Raw genomic sequence first — 23406 nt, forward strand, 5'->3', positions numbered from 1 at the left:
TTCAGAGCTGTGGTACCTCCCTAGATGTCATTCATCGCAGGTTTCGCGGCATTTTGGGTAAAAAATTATTCCTTTGACGAATATCCCATCAACCGATGGGGGTAAAACTCCCCTTTTGGCTTCAAAATTCGGTTTAAGTCACACTTGGGGATGTGACGGGGTCAAGCCATAATGCAGTCATTATAGGGCGCGGGCAGACCTATATAAACTCAACAACAACAACAACAACAACAACGACATAGCGAAAAGGTCTAGATAAAAAGTCGACATAAACAGGTTTATTTTATATAGAATAAGAAGGAATAAATTCGGGACCGGAAAAAAAGTCGACATAATCGGAAAGTCGACTTATCCGACGTCAACATAGCGAGGTTCGACTGTATTTTAACAAATGTATTTCAATTATTATGAAACTTTTTACATATTAAATATCAGTCGAGCTTTTAAATGCTTATCAATATAATCCAGTCACCTGACCTATTACGTAGGCGGGAGATAAGTTGTTTATCTAACTTCCTTGTTGGAAGTGAAGGGCAGGGAGAGGACGTTTATAAGTTGTAACCCTAAATGTGACAGGACTATGGCATCGAAGTTTGAATCCTCCATTCAGAGGGGGTGTGATTTCATCCACGATTTTGTCTGTTCCCCATGCGAAGAAGATGGATTGAACACGGAAGCTCAATATTTCTGTAATCAGTGTACGAAATATTACTGCGTAAACTGTGTCCCAGTTCACAACAAGCTATTCAAGAGACACTCGGTGCTCGACCGGACGGACAAGACGAAATGGGCAGCAGCACCAGGGATGGTTGACGTTCTTGAGAGATGCGAGAGGCACCCCGGGGAGGCGCTCAAGCTGGTCTGTGGTGACCATGACCAGCTGTGTTGTCACGTGTGCGTTGCCATGGATCATAGGTATGTTTCAAAGACCATTTTAAAGTAAAATAACACAAGCACAGTATTAAGACCGATCAACAAGTATTTTGATGCATGCTTAACCTTGTTTCTGGTTAACACAACCATTAACAATTGTACTTTACATATGTGTACTATAAAACTATGCTCTAATTTTATTGGTCAATATTGTCAACTAAGACTTGCTCTGTAGCACATTTCTTGAACTCGTTGAATAAACTGTCTGTGTGTGTGTCTGTCTGTCTGTCTGTCTGTCTGTCTGTCCGTCCGTCCGTCCGTCCGTCCGTCCGTCCGTCCGTCTGTCTGTCTCTGAGTGTTTACCTGAGTGTATGTCGGAAAATAGCTCATTGAGCTAATATTTCTTGTTATAACACATACCCGACTTTAAAGAAAGATTCTTGTTTCTTATGTCTGATTGTGTGTCCATCTGTTTGTCTGTGTGTATGCAGAATATTACAGTTTTTTCTGTTTATGTGTATTTCTGATTGCGTGTGTATCTGTCCGTGTGTGTGTGGAGGGGGGGGTTGTCTGTGTGTATACAGAATATTCCAGTCAGTGGTTTTGCGATTCCCCAGTCAAATTTTATTAGTAAATTGCAAACAACAGCTAAATCATTGAAATTTAATGGCCATTATGTCCAGCATTAATTGCATGGGAGTTCTTATTTTGGTCAGTTTTTGAAAAAGTCTATGTTTCTTAGGTTTAACGCTTCATCTCAATTTGTATATTTTGATACTTTTCAAAACTAAAACAAATATTTCAACAATAGTTATTTACTGAATATAGACATTATTTTCTGAACTATAACTAAGCTAAGAATTAAATCTTTGATAGTGTTTATAATCTCCTGGGCAAAGGTATTTAACTCTCTAAACCACACCCTTGAGTTATGTTTAAAGATTGAAAACATCAAGTACAAGTGTAACTAATTAATTATTATATTTCTTGAACTCGCAACATCGAAATGTATTAATACAAGTAGCGCCTTTAGCTTTGATTGTGTCGACGAATTTAACACTTTGATTTTGGTATTGTTGTTTAAGGGGCTATTAGGATTTGGCCTTCGTACGGATGTATTTTAACCCAAATCACGACCTAGTCATAATTCTTTACGAGCCAAATGAACCAGTCAATTGTAACCACGCGCCACCCCTCCCACCCCCAGGTACGGGGGTATACCGGGGAATAGCCCTTACCTAGAGTCCCTGGGGTGCGGGTGCATTTGGCGGGGATTTTACCAGCAGTACATTCCCGCAGGGCAGGGATTTTACTCGTAGTTGGCTGGACCGAAAGTCCCCGCTATTCCCCGGGCCTTGTGGGGAGGGGGAGTTGGGGCGTGGTTACAATTGACTGGTGCAAAACTTTATTAACTACCGGGTTAGTTGTCCGGTTAGTGCATTAGTTAGCGCACCCGCTTCTCACCTAGGCGACCCGGGCTGGATTCCCGGCTTGGTCGCATGTGAATTTGGTTTGTGGTCAAGAAGCCGGACAAATGGGTTTTATCCGGGTTCTCCGGTTCCCATCAAAACACAAGACCCCACTCTCGCGTGAAATTGTGCTAACGGGAGTAATTAATATAATGTTGAAATAACTATTTTAAACAATCGTTGTAAAATAAATATGTTAAAACTAATATTTTGACTCCTGTACACGATAAAAAAGATTCGGGGAGACGTTTTTCTTTGAATGTCAAAAATTTGCGGAAATAATGTTGTTTTTTCTTCGTACCTTCATCATTATAAATACATAAATGAAGGGTCTTGCATTGAGACAAAAACGTAGTCCCTTCGTCCACAACTGCATATAGTTGATTATCGCGAGATATTAGTTATTTGATAGTTTGTAGTTGTAGTACTAGCTGGTGCCGTGGCAACAACAACAACCGTATCTGCAGCAGAGACAGTTGTTTCAGGTGCTGCAACATCATCACATTATCGGTGGAGGTACTGGTGGTGGTGGTGGTGGTGGTGGTGGCTGTGGTTGTGATGGAGGTGACAGTGGCAATAGCAGTAGCAGTAGCATTAGTGGTAGTATTAACAGCAAAAGCCGCAGCATTACCAGCTGTATTACAAAGACTTGTGAGGGGGAGGGGTAAACAAATATGTTCTTGTTGTGTATTTAACTTCAGCCAATAGCGACACCTCTTGCTGATAAGCCACGCCTCTGTACTACTACATGCTGCATGCTATCACAGTAGTTTAGTTCTCAATGACTGTTCTCAAGTACTAGTAAAACTGTTGTTATTTCTTGTTGTAAACACAACATATTGGCGACGAGGATGTTTAACTAAAACGTACTATTATTTCGGGAATTTTATTCATTTGCGCGTGAAATTCTGGATAATAATTAAGATGGCGAACTCAGGTTTAATTGGAACTTTAAACGCATTCAATAGTGACAGTGAATCATGGATTTCATATGAGGAGCGTTTAGAGATGTACTTTGCAGTAAATAGTATTGGGGACGAGAAAAAGGTTGCCGCTTTATTAACTCTGTTGGGGGAGAAGACGTATGCATTGTTGAGAAACTTAACGTCACCCCAAAAGCCAGCAGAGAAGACGTACCAGGAACTTTGTCAATTATTGAAGACACAGTTATGTCCCAAACCTCTGGTGATTGCGGAACGGTTCCGATTTCATAAACGTAATCAGGCGACAGGTGAATCTATTTGTGATTTCAAAGCCGCTATAAGGAAATTAGCAGAACATTGTGAAATCAATGATAATCTCGAAAACACATTACGTGATAGGTTTGTTTGTGGGTTGAAGGATGAAGCGACACAACGAAAGCTATTGTCAACGGCTGACTTAAGCTTGAAAAAAGCAATTGAAATCGCCACTGCGATGGAAACAGCTTGCAAAGACGCAGCTGAATTACATTATACGGCATCAGAAAAATTTAAATGTAAACAAAATAGGAAAGAAGCCACCGAGTAAACGACAATACCGTAAAGAAGTTACATTGAAGCCACAACAAAGAGGGAAATATTCCAATACACGGTGCATACATTGTGGTAAATCAAACCACCAGTCTGACAAGTGTAGACTAAAGAATGCAATTTGCCATAGTTGCAGTGAAAAGGGACACATTAAGACTGTCTGTCCAAACCCCAGAAATGTGAACGTAATTGACAAAACGAAAAATGACAGTGTGTATGTCATAAACAAAGTGACCAGCGAAAGAACATCGAGAATTCTTCTATATCCAGTCATCAATGAAAAACAGGTTGAAATGGAACTAGACACTGGGTCTGCAGTTACCATTATTTCAGAACAAAACATGAAACAATTGTTTGGAAATATCAAACTGGACAAACCCTACTGTAAGCTACAATCATATTCTGGGGAAACAATACAGCAAGTTGGATCTGCTAACGTGCGTGTTGACTACAACAACCAAACAAAGGATTTAAGACTTTGTGTAGTTAAAGGCAACAAACCATCCTTATTTGGGAGAGACTGGTTGAGTGAGATAAATGTTGACTGGACTAGCGTCATGCGCGTCAATAACATTGAATCGCAAAAAGATCGTTTTGCGAATATGATGAATAAATATGATTCTGTATTCAGCGACGGTATTGGTCACGCTAAAGGCTTCAGTGCGAAATTAACGCTGAAAGACGATGCCACACCCAAGTTCATGAAGGCAAGGTCGGTTCCGTTTTCAATGAAACCAAAAATCGAGAAAGAACTTGACAACCGTGAAAGACAAGGGATAATAACGAAAGTAAATACAAGCGAATGGGCTACACCAATCGTACCTGTTTTGAAATCAACGGGAGATGTCAGGATTTGCGGAGATTTCAAGGTCACGGTCAACCAGGCGCTGAAGGTTGATAAGTATCCACTTCCACGTGTTGATGACATTTTCGCTAATCTGTCACAGGGACAAAATTTCACGAAACTGGATTTACGCCAGGCGTACCTACACTTGGAGGTCGACGACGACAGCAAGGAGTTACTGACAATCAATACACATCGGGGACTATACCGCTATAACCGGTCTGTGTATGGCATTTCCTCACTTCCAGCGACATGGCAGCGCACAATGGACACAATACTTCAGGAAATTCCGGGAGTACAGTGTATACTGGATGACATGATTGTCACAGGGGACAGTGATCAATCGCACTACGAAAACCTTGAAAAAGTGTTATCACGCTTGAGTGATTATGGATTAAAAGTTAACAAAGATAAGTGTCAATTCTTTAAGGACAATGTTACATACTGTGGTCATGACATTGATAAAATAGTATTGTGGAAATGTAATGACAAGATTCAGTCGGTGCTGGACACACCTGTACCACATGATGTAACTTCATTGAGGGCTTATCTTGGGGGTTTAAACTACTATCACAAATTTCTGCCAAATCTTGCAGCCGTTGTAAGTCCGTTAAACGCACTTCTCCAGAAAAAATCAAAAGTATAAATGGTCAGATGAATGTGACAGGGCGTTTAATGATTCGAAGCGCTTGATCACATCAGAGCCCGTGCTAACATTTTACAATCCGGAACTTCCGGTACGGCTCGCAACGGACGCATCCCCTGTCGGTATTTCCGGTATATTCTCACATGTTATGCCGAACGGCTCCGAAAGACCAATAGCATTCGCGTCGCGTTCCTTGACAAAGACGGAACGTAAGTATGCGCAAATAGACAAAGAAGCGTTAGGGATTTACTGGGCAGTAAAACGTTTTTACACGTATTTGTATGGCAGACATTTCACTCTAGTGACAGATTGCCAGCCGCTCACTTCGATTTTTAACCCTGGTAAAAGCATACCGGTTACCACTGCCGCACGTGTTCAAAGATATGAGTTATACTTGTCGGGATTTCATTACGATGTTGAGTACAAGAATACTAAGCGACATACGAACGTAGATGGCTTGTCTAGATTGCCGGCGCCGCACACCGCCGAAAATTATGACAATGATATTGAAGAAGTGTTTTACACCTCTCAAATTGATCAGTTACCGGTCACAAGTTCTCAGATTCGCAGAGAAACTCAGCGCGATCGTTTGTTATCGCGTGTTTTAGTTATGTAGAAAACGGCTGGGACGAAAAGCTTAATGACCCTCTGTTGAAAAGATATTTCTCGTGTAGGAATGAACTCGCAATTCATCATGGTTGTTTGATGTGGGGAAACCGGGTAGTAATTCCAATCAAATTACGGTCTAAGGTATTAGACACAGATCATTCAGGGCATCCTGGGATTGTCAAAATGAAAGGACTGGCTAGAAGTAGCATATGGTGGCCCGGTATTGATAGTGACATTGAATCTCTGGTCAAAATATATAATGGGTGTCAGATGGAACAAAGACAGCCAGCACATGTTTACCTACATCCGTGTGAATGGCCGAGTTCCAGCTGGGAACGAATACACGTCGATTTTGCTGGCCCATTTTTAGGAAGAATGTTTATGGTAATTGTCGATGCACATAGCAAATGGCCAGAAGTTATAGAAAAGAAATCGACTACTGCCGAACGCACGATAAATGAATTGCGAATTATATTCTCAAGATACGGTCTTCCGAAACAATGCGTTTACAGACAATGGACCTCAATTCATTTCTGATAGTTTTGCAAAATTCATGCAAAGTAATGGCATAATGCATATCAAAACAGCCCCGGCAAAACCATCAACAAATGGTCTCGTTGAAAGGTTTAATGCTACATTTAAATCTGCTATGCGAGCTATGGATGGCGAAACTGACGATTTCGGCTTGAAACTCAGTAATTTTCTATTATCATACCGCACAGCTGTGCATTCCACAACCAACGAAACACCGTCAAAACTATTTTTCAGTCGAAGAATTAGCACTAGGCTCGATTTGCTCAAGCCGGACACAAAGCAATGTGTTCAAGACAAACAAATGAAATTGTCATTAGCAGGAAAACAAACATTTAGGGAGCTTGAGTTAGGTCATAGCGTACTTGCGCGCGATTATAGGCCGAGCGTGAAAGAGAAATGGGTTACAGGGATTGTGGTATCAAGGGATGGCCCCTTGATGTATAAAGTACTTGTTGGAAATGCCACATGGAAACGACACATTGATCAGTTACGGCCCACCGAAATAGAACAAAGTCAGACTCAAACTGAGATACCAGAGTTAACAGGATCAATGCCATTAACTCGCGGTCAGGGGTATTTCAATACACTACCCGATTCACAACATTCATATCAATTAGCCCCAGATGTTAGTAATAATAATGAACCGCCCCAGGTCGAAGAACGTCGTTATCCACAACGCGATAGGCACCCGCCGGAAAGATTAGCGTATAATTAGAGAGTACCCGTCAAGAGGCATTGTAAATTAATGTGCTTAATTAAATGACGCTGGAGAAGTGTTGCCAACTAATAGCTGCTATTTGTGATTAATTTTATCAAATAAAGATCAATTATTTTAATATCTTTACAAAATGTGTATTGTTTATCAATGATCGCACTGTTGAAACAATATTTTTATGATGAAAAACATAAACAGTTTAAAATATTATGGAAATATTTTATTGATATATATGATGTTATGACTTCATATTTGAAAGGGGAGAACTGTTGTGTATTTAACTTCAGCCAATAGCGACACCTCTTGCTGATAAGCCACGCCTCTGTACTACTACATGCTGCATGCTATCACAGTAGTTTAGTTCTCAATGACTGTTCTCAAGTACTAGTAATAAACCGTAAAACTGTTGTTATTTCTTGTTGTAAACACAACAGTTCTTACATCGGTCACGGTATGAAGGCAATGCAAGATGCACACAAAACAAAGCATATTATTTTATTGAAACTGCAAAACAAATCTTTTTTTTACGAAAGTGCAATATCAATGCAACATAATGTGTTCACGATGATGTAAACAAAATTGAAGTAAATTTAACATTCGGAGGTTCAGTTTCAACAATTTGATGTATTTTCAAGTTTCGATTGTATTATATATATAGTGTAAACGTATACAGTCGGCTCGAACTCGTTTGGCTCGAATTCCTCGTTGACCCGATCTGGATGGTATGCCGACTCGTTTCATTATACTGAAGGAAAGAACTACCGCTTGGTTCTAATTTTCTGAGGCTCGAGGTATTTTCGCCGGTCCCTAGGAGTTCGAGACAATGGGGTTCAACTGAACTAAATAAAAAATACAGTGAAAAACAAAGCGTTTAAAATGAATAATAAAAAGAGTGTTTTTTATAAAATGCGAAATCAATAAATCTGCCATTGTACAATCAATATCTATACGCTTAGTAAAGCATTCCCCTTAATACGTAATACAATTCGACCTATGAAACGACCAGATTCATATATAATGCAATAAAGGTAGCATTTGCAATCCAAATAAAAAGGTTGTTAGCATACCATTTTCATCAACAGCTGTCATATGTCTTAAACAATTTCATGTTACTCATTAAAAAAACATATGCTATATATAAGTTTGTATTAAGTTTAACCTGTCAATAATTATGTATAACACTCGATACTTCTTCATGTTTTTCACGGGCAAAATTTAATACATTCTACCAAATCTTGACCAAAACAACAGCAATTCCCAAAACATGATGTCATGATAATTTGACGTTAGATTATCGGTCAATTAGGGGTTAATGTGTAGCTGAAGTTGACTCTCGTGTAGGAATGAAAAGTGGAAATATTGGCTGGTATTTTTTGGCAGGTGTGAATTTCTGTCTGTGTGCCTTTCTGTCTGTCTGTCTGCCCGCCTGTCTGTCTGTGTTTATGTTTGTATGTGTGTCCGTCTGTCTATGTGTGGATCTGTCTGTGTATATGTGTTTGTCAGTGTTCCCTTCTGTCTCAACGGCGTGTCTGTGTGTGTGTGTGTGTGTGTGTGTGTGTGTCTGACTGACTGTCCGTCTGTCTGTGTGTGTGTCTGTCTGTGTTTGAATGTGTGTCTTTCTTCATGTGTATCTGTGTGTGTTTGTCTTCCTGCCTGCCTAACTGTGTGTATGTCTGTCTTTGTGTTCGTCTGTCTGTGAGTGAGTGTCTGTCTGTGTGTCTTTCAGTCTGTCGGTTTGTTTATGTGTCTGTCAGTATGTCTGTCTGTCTGTCTGTCTGCCTGCCTGCCTGCCTGCCTGCCAGCCTGTGTTTATGTATGTCTGCGTGTCAGTCTTTCTTTGTGTCGGTCTGTCTGTATGAATGTCTGTCTGTTTGTCTGTGTGGGTTTCTTTCTGTATATCAGTGTGTCTGTTTGTATGTGTGCGTGCGTGCGTGCGTGCGTGCGTGCGTGCGTGCGTGCGTGCGTGCGTGCGTGCGTGCCTGCCTGCCTGCCTGCCTGCCTGCCTGCCTGACTGCCTGCCTGCCTGTCTGTCTGACTGTGTATGTTTGTGTGACGATGACGACGAAGACGACGACCACGAAATATGAGTATTTAAATTGATATGATTATAGAAGATTGTTAAAAGAAAGCGTCTTCATAAAAATACATATATTTTTCCTTCTTTTATTGCAGACAATGTTCAGCAATACAGCACATTCCAGACGTTGCAAAGGGCATCCGCAAAGATCCCGAGTTTCGTCAACTACCTCAACGGGTAGCTGTTCTTAGGGTGCAGATAGAAGATATGAAAAACGACAGAAAGAAAAATAGTTCCTCACTGAGGAAGACTCGAACAGCCATTCTTGATGAAATCAAAGCAATCCGTAGAAAAATCAACGATATTCTTGACCAGATGGAGAAAACAACCGTTCAAGAATTAGACGGTCTGGTGGCTGCACAGGAACTGTCCATTAAGAAAGATATGGAATCCTGCACACAGATGGACGACGAATTAAAGAACATCATAGATGACATACAAAGCAAAGACTCATCAGGCGAACCTCCCCTATACATTGGGTTTAGAAAATGTGAAGAAATAATCAAACAAGCGAAAGAAATTCTGCAAAACATGTCAAATGTTGTCAAATACAATATAACTTTTCGTAAACATAATGGAATAGAAGATTATTTGTCCTCGATGAAGAGTTTTGGGGACTTTAATCAATCGAATGTTTTTGGTGTACAACCAATTGCTTCCCTAAACCCTAGAGATCATGTATTCGCTACCGAAGGTTACAAGGAATACAACGTAAGGATGAGTTCAGACAAAAGTTCATGTAATATTCAAGGGATGTGTGAGCTGCCTGGTGGAGAGATTGTTATTTTAGACCGCAACAACAAAGTGAAACTCCTGGACCAGGAGTACAGGGTTGTCGACCACTGTGATGTCCCCAAGTATCAACATGACGTGTGCCACATGGGCGGGAATGAGGTTGCCGTTTGTGTTGACAACTATGACAATAGACATGAACTTCATTTCATGAACATAATAAAAGGGAAACTTGTGACTACGAGAAAGTTAAGTTTCACCCATAGATGTTACAGCGCAGCTCATCATGGAAACAACCTTTACATTTCATCAGGCACCGCGCTATACGTCTATACGACAACGGGACAACTTGTAAAGAAGCTGTACGAGGACAAGTCTGGTGGTAACACGGTGAGAAATATTGCCATCAGTAACGATGGTAAGACTATCTACATCACAAACTTCTCAAACAATCAAATTATCACCCTGGACAACCTCGGCAACAAGCTGGCCACATTCACTGATCCTGACTTGAGGGGACCTTACGGAGTACACTCGACAACTGCTGGACACGTGTTCGTCTGCTGCCTTCACTCCGACACAGTGCTGCAGGTTGACAAGGACGGGATGACGAAGTTGGCCACACTGGCAAGGATACAAGACGGAGTGTACTCCCCTCAAGATTTGTACTTCAGCAGTCGTACTTCCTCTCTGGTTGTCGGCGGAAGGAAAGACACGCTCCTCGTCATCAGTGTTCGATAAAATATGATAATAGATTCACTTATAAGTGACAAAAAAGACAATCAACTGTTATTTTCTTTAACCTTTTTTCTTGTAAGTATTTACACGGATGAAATCATACAAGAATCCTATTTGCTTAAACATACATATACGTTTATATGTTACGTATTACGCTTGCTTTTTGCTTCAAAGTTATAAAGTTAATTGTGCGCATGTTATTGAACTATATCACTGTTGATTTTAGAATGTTATTCACATATGTTATATATCTGGTATAAGTGTGTATGTATACGGATGAATATTCTCTCTTTAATGTGGAAATAAATACATTTTATACGGGCCGTTTTGTCCATGTGCCTTTAAGAAGCTTGAATACTTTCTCTACAACTATAAGCGAGTCAGTTATATGTTTACTGTTTTCACTGGACACCAACCGTTCAAGCAACGGTCGTCGTCATAGGTGGAAGAATCAAGCAGATATGTTATTAAGTGAAAACAAAAAACCCTTGAAAAATGTTCATTTTTTATTAAAGCTGCACTCTCACAGATTGAACGTTTTGGCCTTTGTTTTGTCTTGGAAAGAGCCAATTTTTGTGAAAGTCCATAGAAACCAGTTATATAACAGTGCTGACAAAAAATAGATCGCAGATTTTTATATTTAAGTTCAAAAATTGAAGTTTAATGCATTTTTTTAAACCGTAAGTAACGGTTTAAGCCTTAAAACATTAATTTTCGATCGGATATATGAAAATCTACGATCTGATTTTTGACAGCAATCTGATATTATTGGTTTGCAGATATTTACGCAAAAATTTGCTCTTTCCAAGACAAAAAATAAAAAAAGTAAAAATGGTATATCTGTAAGAGTGCAGCTTTAAAGGCACACAGTACATTTTTGTTATATTAAATAAAGAATTATGTTAATCTCATTTAACTATATGATCAATAAAAAACGAGTCCAGTTGAAATAATATTACCCCTTATAAAATATGTTTGTTTTTATTTATAGTTACGTGGCCCTTAGAGACGTCAAAATATCGCTAGTAATCTGTACACAAATCATGTTTTTTAATCAATAAAGTCAAATGAGTTAAACATAATAATGCATTAATAAAAAGACTATTGCACCAACCTATAGTGTGCCTCTTTAAAACTAAACATGAGTATTATGATTCAATAGTAAGTGTTGCAACACTCGATCTCTTGACAAAGGCATTTGAAAGGCATACGCACCTCCAGTTATGTCGCCAATACAGACCTCTGCCAATCTAAATGAAATCCTAACGGGAATATTTTACGATTTTAAAAGTCAGGCATACAAATAATTATCCTGTGTAAAGTTAACAAACTACTATAAATAAAGGTAGGTCGTCAATAGAAGTAAATAGTGCTGACTAATATTGACACGTTGCGTGTGTGGGTTCAGTATTCTCATCCGTATTTCCATAAGGTTGTACACGGTCCGTTCTCGCATCCCATACACGTTGTACGGGGTTCGTTCTCCCATCCCATACACGTTGTACGGGGTTCGTTCTCCCATCCCATACACGTTGTACGGGGTCCGTTCTCCCATCCCATACACGTTGTACGGGGTTCGTTCTCCCATCCCATACACGTTGTACGGGGTTCGTTCTCCCATCCCGTACACGTTGTACGGGGTCCGTTCTCCCATCCCGTACACGTTGTACGGGGTCCGTTCTCCCATCCCATACACGTTGTACGGGGTTCGTTCTCCCATCCCATACACGTTGTACGGGGTTCGTTCTCCCATCCCGTACACGTTGTACGGGGTTCGTTCTCCCATCCCATACACGTTGTACGGGGTTCGTTCTCCCATCCCGTACACGTTGTACGGGGTTCGTTCTCCCATTCCGTATACGTTGTACGGGGTTCGTTCTCCCATCCCATACACGTTGTACGGGGTTCGTTCTCCCATCCCGTACACGTTGTACGGGGTTCGTTCTCCCATTCCGTATACGTTGTACGGGGTTCGTTCTCCCATCCCGTACACGTTGTACGGGGTTCGTTCTCCCATTCCGTATACGTTGTACGGGGTCCGTTCTCCCATCCCATACACGTTGTACGGGGTCCGTTCTCGCATCCCATACACGTTGTACGGGGTTCGTTCTCGCATCCCGTACACGTTGTACGGGGTTCGTTCTCCCATCCCGTACACGTTGTACGGGGTTCGTTCTCCCATCCCGTACACGTTGTACGGGGTTCGCTCACCCATCCCGTACACGTTGTACGGGGTCCGTTCTCCCATCCCGTACACGTTGTACGGGGTCCGTTCTCCTATTCCGTATACGTTGTACGAGGTCCGTTCTCCCATCCCGTACACGTTGTACGGGGTCCGTTCTCGCATCCCATACACGTTGTACGGGGTTCGTTCTCCCATCCCGTACACGTTGTACGGGGTTCGTTCTCCCATCCCGTACACGTTGTACGGGGTTCGTTCTCCCATCCCGTACACGTTGTACGAGGTACGTTCCCTCATCCCGTATACGTTGTACGGGGTACGTTCCCTCATCCCGTATACGTTGTACGGGGTTCGTTCTCCCATCCGGGGTTCGTTTTCCCATCCCGTACACGTTGTACGGGGTTCGTTCTCCCATCCCGTACACGTTGTACGGGGTTCGTTTTTTCCATCCCGTACACGTTGTACGGGGTTCGTTCTCCCATCCCGTACACGTTGTACGAGGTACGTTCCCTCATCCCGTAAACGTTGTACGGGGTTCGTTCTCCCATCCCGTACATGTTGTACGGGGTTCGTTTTCCCATCCCGTATACGTTGTACGGGGTTCGTTCTCCCATCCCGTACACGTTGTACGGGGTTCGTTCTCCCATCCCGTACACGATGTACGGGGTTCGTTCTCCCATCCCGTACACGATGTACGGGGTTCGTTCTACCATCCCGTACACGTTGTATGAGGCCCGTTCTCCCATACCAAACACGTTGCATGTATGGGGTCCATTCTCCCATCAAAGACACTTTGCGGTTACGGGGTCCGTTCCCTCATTTCGTGCACGTTGCATGCATTTGGCCCGTTCTCCTATCCCGACCACGTTGTACGTGGTCCGTTCTTCCATCCCAAACACGTTGTACGTGGTCCGTATGTTCAACCATTTATCTGCTGTATTTGTAACAAGATTTGGGACAGCTGTTTGGACTCTTGTCTTGCCGGTATACCTGTTATCTTAAATCCGTAGAAACGTCACAAAAATCACTAACTATATTTTTGAATTTTTGGATGCCACATCTGTCATCGCTTACCTTAGCACTGTTAATTGTCGGATGCCACACCTGTCATCGCTTAATTTAGCACTATTAATTGTCGGAAGTTACACCTGTCAGCGCTTACCTTAGCACTGTAAATTGTCGAATGTCACACCTGTCATCGCTTACCTTTGCGCTATTAATTGTCGGAAATCACACCTGTCATCGCTTACCTAAGCATTTTTCATTGTAGGAAGTAACACCTGTTATCGCTTACCTTACCACTGTCTTTTGTCGGAAGTCAAAACTGTCATCGCTTACCTTAGCACTATTAATTGTCGGATGCCACATCTGTCATTGCTTACCTTTGCACTATTTATTGTCGGATGTCACACCTGTCATCGCTTACTTTAGCACTATTAATTGTCGGAAGTTACACCTGTTATCGCTTACCTTAGCACTATTAATTGTCGAATGTCACACCTGTCATTGCTTACTTTAGCAATATTTTTGTCGGATGTCACACCTGTCATTGCTTACCTTAGCACTGTGTTTTGTCGATAATTACACCTGTCATCGATTACCTTAGAACTGTTTTTTTGTCGGATGCCACACCTGTCATTGCTTACCTTAGCATTATGAATTGTCGGATGTCACACCTGTCATTGCTTACCTTAGCACTGTCTTTTGTCGGATGCCACACCTGTCATTGCTTACCTTAGCATTACGAATTGTCGGATGTCACACCTGTCATTGCTTATCTTAGCATTATTAATTGTCGGATGCCACACCTGTCATTGCTTACCTTAGCACTGTCTTTTGTCGATAATTACACCTGTCATCGATTACCTTAGAACTGTTTTTTTGTCGGATGCCACACCTGTCATTGCTTACCTTAGCATTATGAATTGTCGGATGTCACACCTGTCATTGCTTACCTTAGCACTGTTTTTTGTCGGATGTCACATCTGTCATTGCTTACCTTAGCATTACGAATTGTCGGATGTCACACCTGTCATTGCTTATCTTAGCATTATTAATTGTCGGATGTCACACCTGTCATTGCTTACCTTAGCATTACGAATTGTCGGATGTCACACCTGTCATTGCTTATCTTAGCATTATTAATTGTCGGATGTCACATCTGTCATTGCTTACCTTAGCATTACGAATTGTCGGATGTCACACCTGTCATTGCTTATCTTAGCATTATGAATTGTCGGATGCCATACCTGTCATTGCTTACCTTAGCACTGTCTTTTGTCGGATGCCACACCTGTCATTGCTTACCTTAGCATTACGAATTGTCGGATGCCACACCTGTCATTGCTTATCTTAGCATTATTAATTGTCGGATGTCACATCTGTCATTGCTTACCTTAGCACTATTAATTGTCGATAATCACACCTGTCATCGATTACCTTAGAACTGTGTTTTGTCGGATGGCACACCTGTCATTGCTTATCTTAGCATTATGAATTGTCGGATGTCACACCTGTCATTGCTTACTTTAGCACTGTCTTTTGTCGGATGCCACACCTGTCATTGCTTATCTTAGCATTATGAATTGTCGGATGTCACACCTGTCATTGCTTACCTTAGCACTGTCTTTTGTCGGATGCCACACCTGTCATTGCTTATCTTAGCATTATGAATTGTCGGATGCCACACCTGTCATTGCTTATCTTAGCATTATTTATTGTCGGATGTCACATCTGTCATTGCTTACCTTAGCACTATTAATTGTCGATAATCACACCTGTCATCGATTACCTTAGAACTGTGTTTTGTCGGATGTCACACCTGTCATTGCTTACCTTAGCATTATGAATTGTCGGATGTCACACCTGTCATTGCTTACTTTAGCATTTATTGTCGGATGTCACACCTGTTATTGCTTACCTTAGCACTATTAATTGTCGATAATCACACCTGTCATCGATTACCTTAGAACTGTGTTATGTCGGATGCCACACCTGTCATTGCTTACCTTAGCACTGTAAATTGTCGGATGTCACACCTGTCATTGCTTACCTTAGTACTATTAATTGTCGCATGTCACATCTGTCATTGCTGACATTTGCACTGTTAATTGTCGGAATGTCACACCTGTCATCGCTTACCTTAGCACTGTCTTATGTCGGATGTCACACCTGTCATCGCTTACTTTAGCTATATTTATTGTCGGATGTCACACCTGTCATTGCTTACTTTAGCTCTATCTATTGTTGGATGTCACACCTGTCATTGCTTACCCCAGCTATATCTATTGTCGGATGTCACACCTGTCATTGCTTACTTTAGCACTGTCTTTTGTCGGATGTCAAACCTGTCAATGCTTACCTTAGGACTATATATTGTCGGATGTCAAACCTATCATTGCTTACTTTAGCACTGTCTTTTGTCGGATGTCACACCTGTCATTGCTTACCTTAGCACTGTCTATTGTCAGATGCAACACCTGTCATCGCTTACCTCTGCACTATTTATTTTCGGGTGTCACACATGTCGTTGCTTACTTAAGCACTGTTTTTTATCGGATGTTACACCTGTCATTTAACCGAGTACTGTTTATTGTCGAAGATCACAGCTGGCATTGCTTACCCTAGCATTGTTTGTCTTATGTCACACCTTGTATTGATAACCTTAGTACTGTTTATTGTCGGATGTCACACCAGTCAATGCTTACCGAAGCACTATTTTTTGTCCGATGTTACACCTGACATTGCTTACCTTTGTACTGTTTATTGTCCGATGTTACACCTGTCATTGCATACCTAAGCACTGTTTATTGTCGGCTGCCACACCTTTTATTGCTTACCTAAGCATTGTATATTGTCAGATGTTACACCTGGTATTACTTACCTTATTACGTTGTATTGTCGGATGTCACACCTGTCATTGCTTAACATAGCACTGTTTATTGTCGGATGCCACTCTTGTTATTGCTTTCCGTAGCAATGTTATTGTCGGTTGGCGCACCTGGTATTATTTACCTTCGAACTGTGTATTGTCGGTTGGCGCACCTGGTATTATTTACCTTCGAACTGTGTATTGTTGGGTGGCGCATCTGGTATTACTTACCTCAGCACTGTGTAATTGGTGACACACCTGGTATAACTTACCTCAGCACTATGTAATGTTTGGTGCACACCTGATATTACTTACTTTTGAACTTTGTATTTTCGGGTGTCGCACCTGGTATTACTTACCTCAGCACTGTATAATGTTTAGTGGCACACCTGGTATCACTTACCTTTGAACTGTGTATTGTCGGATGGCACGCCTGGTATTACTTACCTTAGTACTGTGTAATGTTTGGTGGCACACCTGGTATAACTTACCTTTGAACTTTGTATTGTCGAGTGTCGCACCTGGTATTACTTACCTTAGCACTGTGTAATGTTTGGTGGCACACCTGGTATAACTTACCTTTGAACTGTGTATTGTCGGATGGCACACCTGGTATTACTTACCTCAGCACTGTATAATGTTTAGTGGCACACCTGGTATAACTTACCTTTGAACTGTGTATTGTCGGATGGCACACCTGGTATTACTTACCTCAGCACTGTGTAATGTTTGGTGCACACCTGATATTACTTACCTTTGAACTGTGTATTGTCGAGTATCGCACCTGGTATTACTTACCTCAGCACTGTGTAATGTTTAGTGGCACACCTGGTATAACTTACCTTTAAACTGTGTATTGTCGGATGGCACACCTGGTATTGCTTACCTTAGTACTGTGTATTGGCGTATGTCACACCATGAAACTGTCACAAGCACATACACGGAACTGCCATTGTGATAACATATGCTTCGCTCACCACACATGATCTCGACAATAAAATCAAGAACGCCAAAATGTCACAATATACGCCCGTTCTAGTTTTAGGACACAAGTTTGGTGATCAAGTGGTTGTACGTTAGGCCACATTTAAAGAGCGAACATGTGATACAGTGTTTGCTAATTCAAGGGTCATAACTCTGAAGTGACTGGGGCAAAATGGCTGCTTATCAAACCTGACAGACGTGTTGCCTACAAAAGTGTTAAAGTCATTTCTAAAAAGCTGTTGCCTTCAATCTCTAGGCTTGTGAACCTTTTATTGACACAAGGAGTGTTTCCAGCAAAATGGAAACAGGCGATTACCAGACCACTTTTAAAAAAGTCGGGCCTTGAGCGGTAATTTTTCTATTATCGCCCTGTCAGCAATTTGTCATTTTTATCAAAATTAATTGAAAAAGCGACACTTTATAGACTTAATCAGCATGTGAATGAGCATAACCTCCTCCCAAAGAACCAATCTGCTTATAGACAGTTTCACTCGTGCGAGTCCGCTTTACTTCGGCTTGTGAATGATTAGCTTGATGGGATGGAACATTAGGAGGTTTCGGCACTTATAGCTATAGACCTTAGTGCGGCGTTCGACACGGTCGATCACGACCTTTTCGTCCATGTATTGGCCAACCAGTATGGTGTTTGTGGATCAGCGCTGGAATGGGTGGATTCGTACCTGCGACCACGTGGCTGCCGCGTGAAGGTGAAACAAATGTCTTTATCTCAGCGCCATCTTACATGTAGTGTCCCGCAAGGAAGTTGTTTGGGTCCTTGACTCTGTTTGACGTATGCTATAACTCTATTTGACATTGTGCCCCCGTCCATTTCAGTGTTTGGGTTTGCGGACGACCATACAGCGAACGTTCGTTTCAAACCAACAACAATCGCAGAAGAGGCTACAATTTCGGAACTTTAAGGTTGTGCTATTGTCATAACCGACTGGATGAATAATAACAAACTAATAATGAATGCATCCAAAACAGAAATTATCATGTTTGGTAGTCGCCCGCTGTTATAAATGTGACACCAAAGAAATTGAAATATGCGGTGATAACATGAAATTGCAGAATTATATCAGATATTTGGGTGCTTTTCTAGATGCCACACTTAATTTCAAAGAGCATATTAAAAGAAAGTGTAAAACTGCTATGTTGAACTATTTTAAGATAAAAACTATCCGTAAGTTTCTAACCAAAGAAGCAACTGAGGTCTTAGTTCTGTCATTAGTAATTTCACACTTGGACTATTTTAACGTCATTCTGTATGGTGTCGCTCTGACAGTGTGAACTACATAAATTACAATGCATCCAGAATATGTGTGCCAAACCTATTCTCAACCGTTTTAGGCGTGATAGTTCATAACAGGCATTATATGATCTGCACTGGTTACCCATAAAGGCAAGAATTAATTTTAAGATCCTCACTTATACGTATAACTGTTCCGTTGGAAATGCTCCTCAATACCTTATTGAACTTTTGTCTAGAAAAGATTCAAAACGCACACTACGATCCTCGGAATCATCAATAGGATGCTACGTTGTGCCTTTAAATAAGAAAAAGTCCTTCAGTGACAGAAGTTTTGGAACTATTGGCCTTAAGCTTTGGACAGAGTGATTCAGTAAACATATTCAAAAAACATTTAAAAACCCATCTTTTCAGAGATTATTACGCATTTTTTAAAACGTATACCCATGAACTATTTACCAATATATTGATGAGCTGTTGTCTGTTTACACGATGGTGAACATCCATCATGTTGTAAATAATTTATATACTATTCATTGACCTATGTATGTTATGTACTGTGTCTGTATTGCTGCATTGCTTTTATTATCTTATAATTAATTATTGTACAACGCCATTTAATATGTATTTATATGTAGAAATAGGCTTTTAAGCAAATAAACAAGTTTCAAGTTCAAAGTTTCAAGACAGACTTTCTGCCCATACACATTCTGACCAAATTTGGTGATGATTGGACAAACAATTCTAAACTTATTGCTCGGATAAGACTTGTTTAGGATCTACGTTAAATGGTGCAATTAAAGTGCGTTATGTTCGAGTGACTAGAGCTAAGGATGGGTATCAAACTTGTCCGAGATATTACGTCAATTCACATTCTAACTAAATTTGGAGATGATTGGACATAGATATTGATTGAGCGGACAGCATACTGGATACCGCTGTACGCCAATGTTAAACTGTAATACATGTACGTCCTGTTTTATAAACGGGCGAATTAAAACTAACAGAAAAAATAAACATAACATGTATTACAAATTAAAATTCATATTTATGCTATATTAAATGACTTTGAGAAATAAACTTTATAACAGCACTGAAGTTTATCTTAAGTTCCGAACATTCCGTTTTACAATTCATTTCAATTTTTACAATTTTGACTTTTAAGTGTTTAAGTCTAAGATCTGGCAATAAACACACAAAAATACTAAAGTCATTTCTCAATCTCATCTATAAAAAATCTTCTAACTATGCCATGACAAAAAATGTACTTAGGTAATATAAGTTTTGAGCATTCTGTTTTAAAGATCATTTCAATTTACACATTTTTTACTTTTAAGAGTTTGGTTTTTGCAAAAAACAAAACAATAATGCTCTAGTCATTTCTAAATATCGACTTTCTATTTTTCTTCAAACTGGTCATTGACAAAACAAATGATCTTAAGTAATATGCTGAATATGAATAAATCAGACTCAAAGACCTTTTTCTGCACACTAATTATTTCTCTAACGAATATTGACTTTTTGGAGTATCAACATAATCTTAATGAGAAATTGCACTCTTTATAAAAGTAATACTGTGTGGTGTTAGGATAAGTTCATAATTCATTATTAAAACATAGACCACCAAAATAAACACTTATGTAGTGGCATTGCATTACTGGATATCAAAAATCTGAAAATAAAATCCTCATTTTGATTTCTTGTTTTTCTCTATGTATCTTTTCAGTTCTTTATTCTCAACCAGGTCCGATTCTTCAACTGGTTTCTCGTTTCCACATCCACTTAAAGGGCACCTGAAATTAAACAGTGATGGAATTGCTATTATGGTAATATGTTTCATTGTGCTATGGTTAAACCAGATACACTGGGTGTTTTTTAGTTTGATTACGTAAATTAATTAGTTTTAATAGTTGTCTAATTTAAATTAAATTTTACAGTATTTTATAATATCTTTTGCACAAAATTACAATGATCGTCTGGACAAAATTACTCAAAATTATTCATCAAAAATGAAATTTTCATTTGTAATTACAATAAATCATTTTTCCCGTTTATATTGCATGTGGTCTTCATATAAACAACACGATTTGGGGCAACATGTAAGTCCTAACAGCAGGATTTGGGGCAACATGTAAGTCCTAAAAGCAGGATTTGGGGCAACATGTAAGTCATAACAGCAGGATTTGGGGCAACATGTAAGTCCTATCAGCAGGATTTGGGGCAACATGTAAGTCCTAACAGCAGGATTTGGGGCAACATGTAAGTCCTAACAGCAGGATTTGGGGCAACATGTAAGTCCTAACAGCAGGATTTGAGGCAACATGTAAGTCCTAACAGCAGGATTTGGGGCAACATGTAAGTCCTAACAGCAGGATTTGGGGCAACATGTAAGTCCTAACAGCAGGATTTGGGGCAACATGTAAGTCCTAACAGCAAGATTTGGGGCAACATGTAAGTCATAACAGCAGGATTTGGGGCAACATGTAAGTCCTAACAGCAGGATTTGGGGCAACATGTAAGTCCTAACAGCAGGATTTGGGGCAACATGTAAGTCCTAACAGCAGGATTTGGGGCAACATGTAAGTCCTAACAGCAGGATTTGGGGCAACATGTAAGTCCTAACAGCAAGATTTGGGGCAACATGTAAGTCCTAACAGCAGGATTTTTTAAAGGTCCCAATCAAGCATATTTATTATTGCAGATGTTGAAAACATGTGTAGTCAGAGCATTTTCAGAATGTATTCACCCTGTTTAATGAAATTTTCATTTGAAACTACAATAAAACCATTTTTTTCCTTATTAACTGCATGAACATTTTTGGTGGGTTGGTCGGTAAGGAATGGAAGATGAATTCACATGGAATAATGAAGCATACCATTTAATTATTGCAAAATTTAAAAAAAATGTAGTCCGAGCGCTTTCATAGCACATTTGGGCCACTGACAAAATTAATATCAATGGATGCCCAAAGAAAGGTTCATGTAACTCACTTGGCCTTTTTCTTTCGCTGCTTGATGTACTGCATGATCCCCTCTCACTCATAGTTGTGGCCACACAGTTTGATGCGTACTGGGTGGACCATGTCCATGCCTGTGTATGGACACTTGGTGTTGATCTCCTGGGTCATTTCGATATCATCATCTTCACAAGTCCCCAGCATGGTCTCATCTGAAGACAAAAAAATAATGTATGAGTACTAGAATATCTATAAGACCATATTTATAATAGAAGAATATGTATCACATGATATAGCATAATGAATCGTTAACAAGTATTGTCACATTTAAGAAACAAGATAAATATCCCCACATAAATGTGAATGTTCCATTTTATTGCATACCTTACTTAAACTCTATGTTTAAAGCTGCAATCTCACACACTTACCGTTTTGACAACTTTTTTGTCTTGGAATGAGCCATTTTTTGCTAAATATCTGCAAACAAGTGATATAAGACTGCAGACAAAACTTTAAAGTACTCTTCAATCGAGTTGAGCGACTCACTGTCTCATCAACAAGGTTAAATTCTGACGTTTTTTACGGTAAAAATTAACGTCACAAGTATTTTGTTTGTTCCCGGATTCTGTGAATCAGTGGCAGTTTTATAAACAAGTGAAGTAACTTAAGTAAAACAATTTTGAGTATTACACTCTAATGTAAGTGTTTAGACTTGGTCAAAACGGTTATACCTAGTTGTTGACTTGGAAGAATGTACTAAAACACGTTCGGCACAGGAGGCGCAAATGATGTTGATAAAACACAACATAGTACATGTTATATACTAATATATTATCATTTTTTGTTGTTTTGTTTTAAAAGACAGACCGAGAAAGTATAATTCAGATAATGTAAACAAATAAGCAAACATATGAATGCTGCAAGGACATAATTAATTTCATTGTTTTCCCGTTAAGCTCAGTCGCTTATGATTGAATCATTTCATTAAGGTGTCCAAACCACGGATACGAGAAATAGTTAAAGGGTTTTGTGCATGTGTATAAAAAAAATAAAACAAGTTTAACGATTTACTATACTACACCACTCTTTTTGACCTCAAAATACTCTAGCATATATCATTTATGTCCGATTTCAGTTTTAAAAAGAGCAAATATGCAAGTAGCTACTTTATCAATCCTGTACTTTCAGTCATTTACAAATCATAGAAGATGGTTTATTTCATATCCAAAAAGCCATACAGCCCATGAGGACAAACACAATATTTACAATGTTATATACACATACATGCTTTGGAGAAGGCACACACAAAAAACAAAAAACAAAATAATAATAAATATTTAAATAATCCTCTAAAGAAAACAATGTTACTTTATAAATAGTAAGTTGTCTAACATCGCCAATTCAATCTTATTATTA

At 39.9% G+C, this 23406-nt stretch overlaps 2 protein-coding genes across 2 annotated transcripts; one reads left to right on the forward strand and one right to left on the reverse strand.

Moving 5' to 3' along the window:
- Positions 1-553: 553 nt before the first annotated feature.
- On the forward strand, positions 554-11020 carry LOC128218326 (uncharacterized). The gene is made up of 2 exons (XM_052925978.1): positions 554-915; positions 9374-11020. The coding sequence occupies exons 1-2, from the start codon at positions 581-583 to the stop codon at positions 10749-10751; spliced, it is 1713 nt and encodes a 570-aa protein (XP_052781938.1). The 5' UTR covers positions 554-580; the 3' UTR covers positions 10752-11020.
- Positions 11021-12081: 1061 nt separating this feature from the next.
- Positions 12082-13260, reverse strand: LOC128216223 (allatostatins-like). Its single transcript, XM_052922793.1, has one exon. The coding sequence runs from the start codon at positions 13258-13260 to the stop codon at positions 12082-12084; it is 1179 nt and encodes a 392-aa protein (XP_052778753.1).
- Positions 13261-23406: the final 10146 nt, after the last annotated feature.

This window comes from Mya arenaria, chromosome 14, assembly GCF_026914265.1.
Source record: "Mya arenaria isolate MELC-2E11 chromosome 14, ASM2691426v1".
In the NCBI taxonomy this organism is placed as follows: domain Eukaryota; kingdom Metazoa; phylum Mollusca; class Bivalvia; order Myida; family Myidae; genus Mya; species Mya arenaria.

What these genes read in the sequence shown, in the direction of transcription:
- LOC128218326 (XM_052925978.1), top strand. Translation starts at nt 581, where the DNA reads ATGGCATCGAAGTTTGAATCCTCCATTCAGAGGGGGTGTGATTTCATC. An exon ending in TGCGTTGCCATGGATCATAG is followed by an intron (nt 916 to 9,373) that starts GTATGTTTCAAA and finishes CTTTTATTGCAG; the next exon opens with ACAATGTTCAGCAATACAGC.
- LOC128216223 (XM_052922793.1), bottom strand. Translation starts at nt 13,260, where the DNA reads ATGAGGGAACGTACCCCGTACAACGTATACGGGATGAGGGAACGTACC.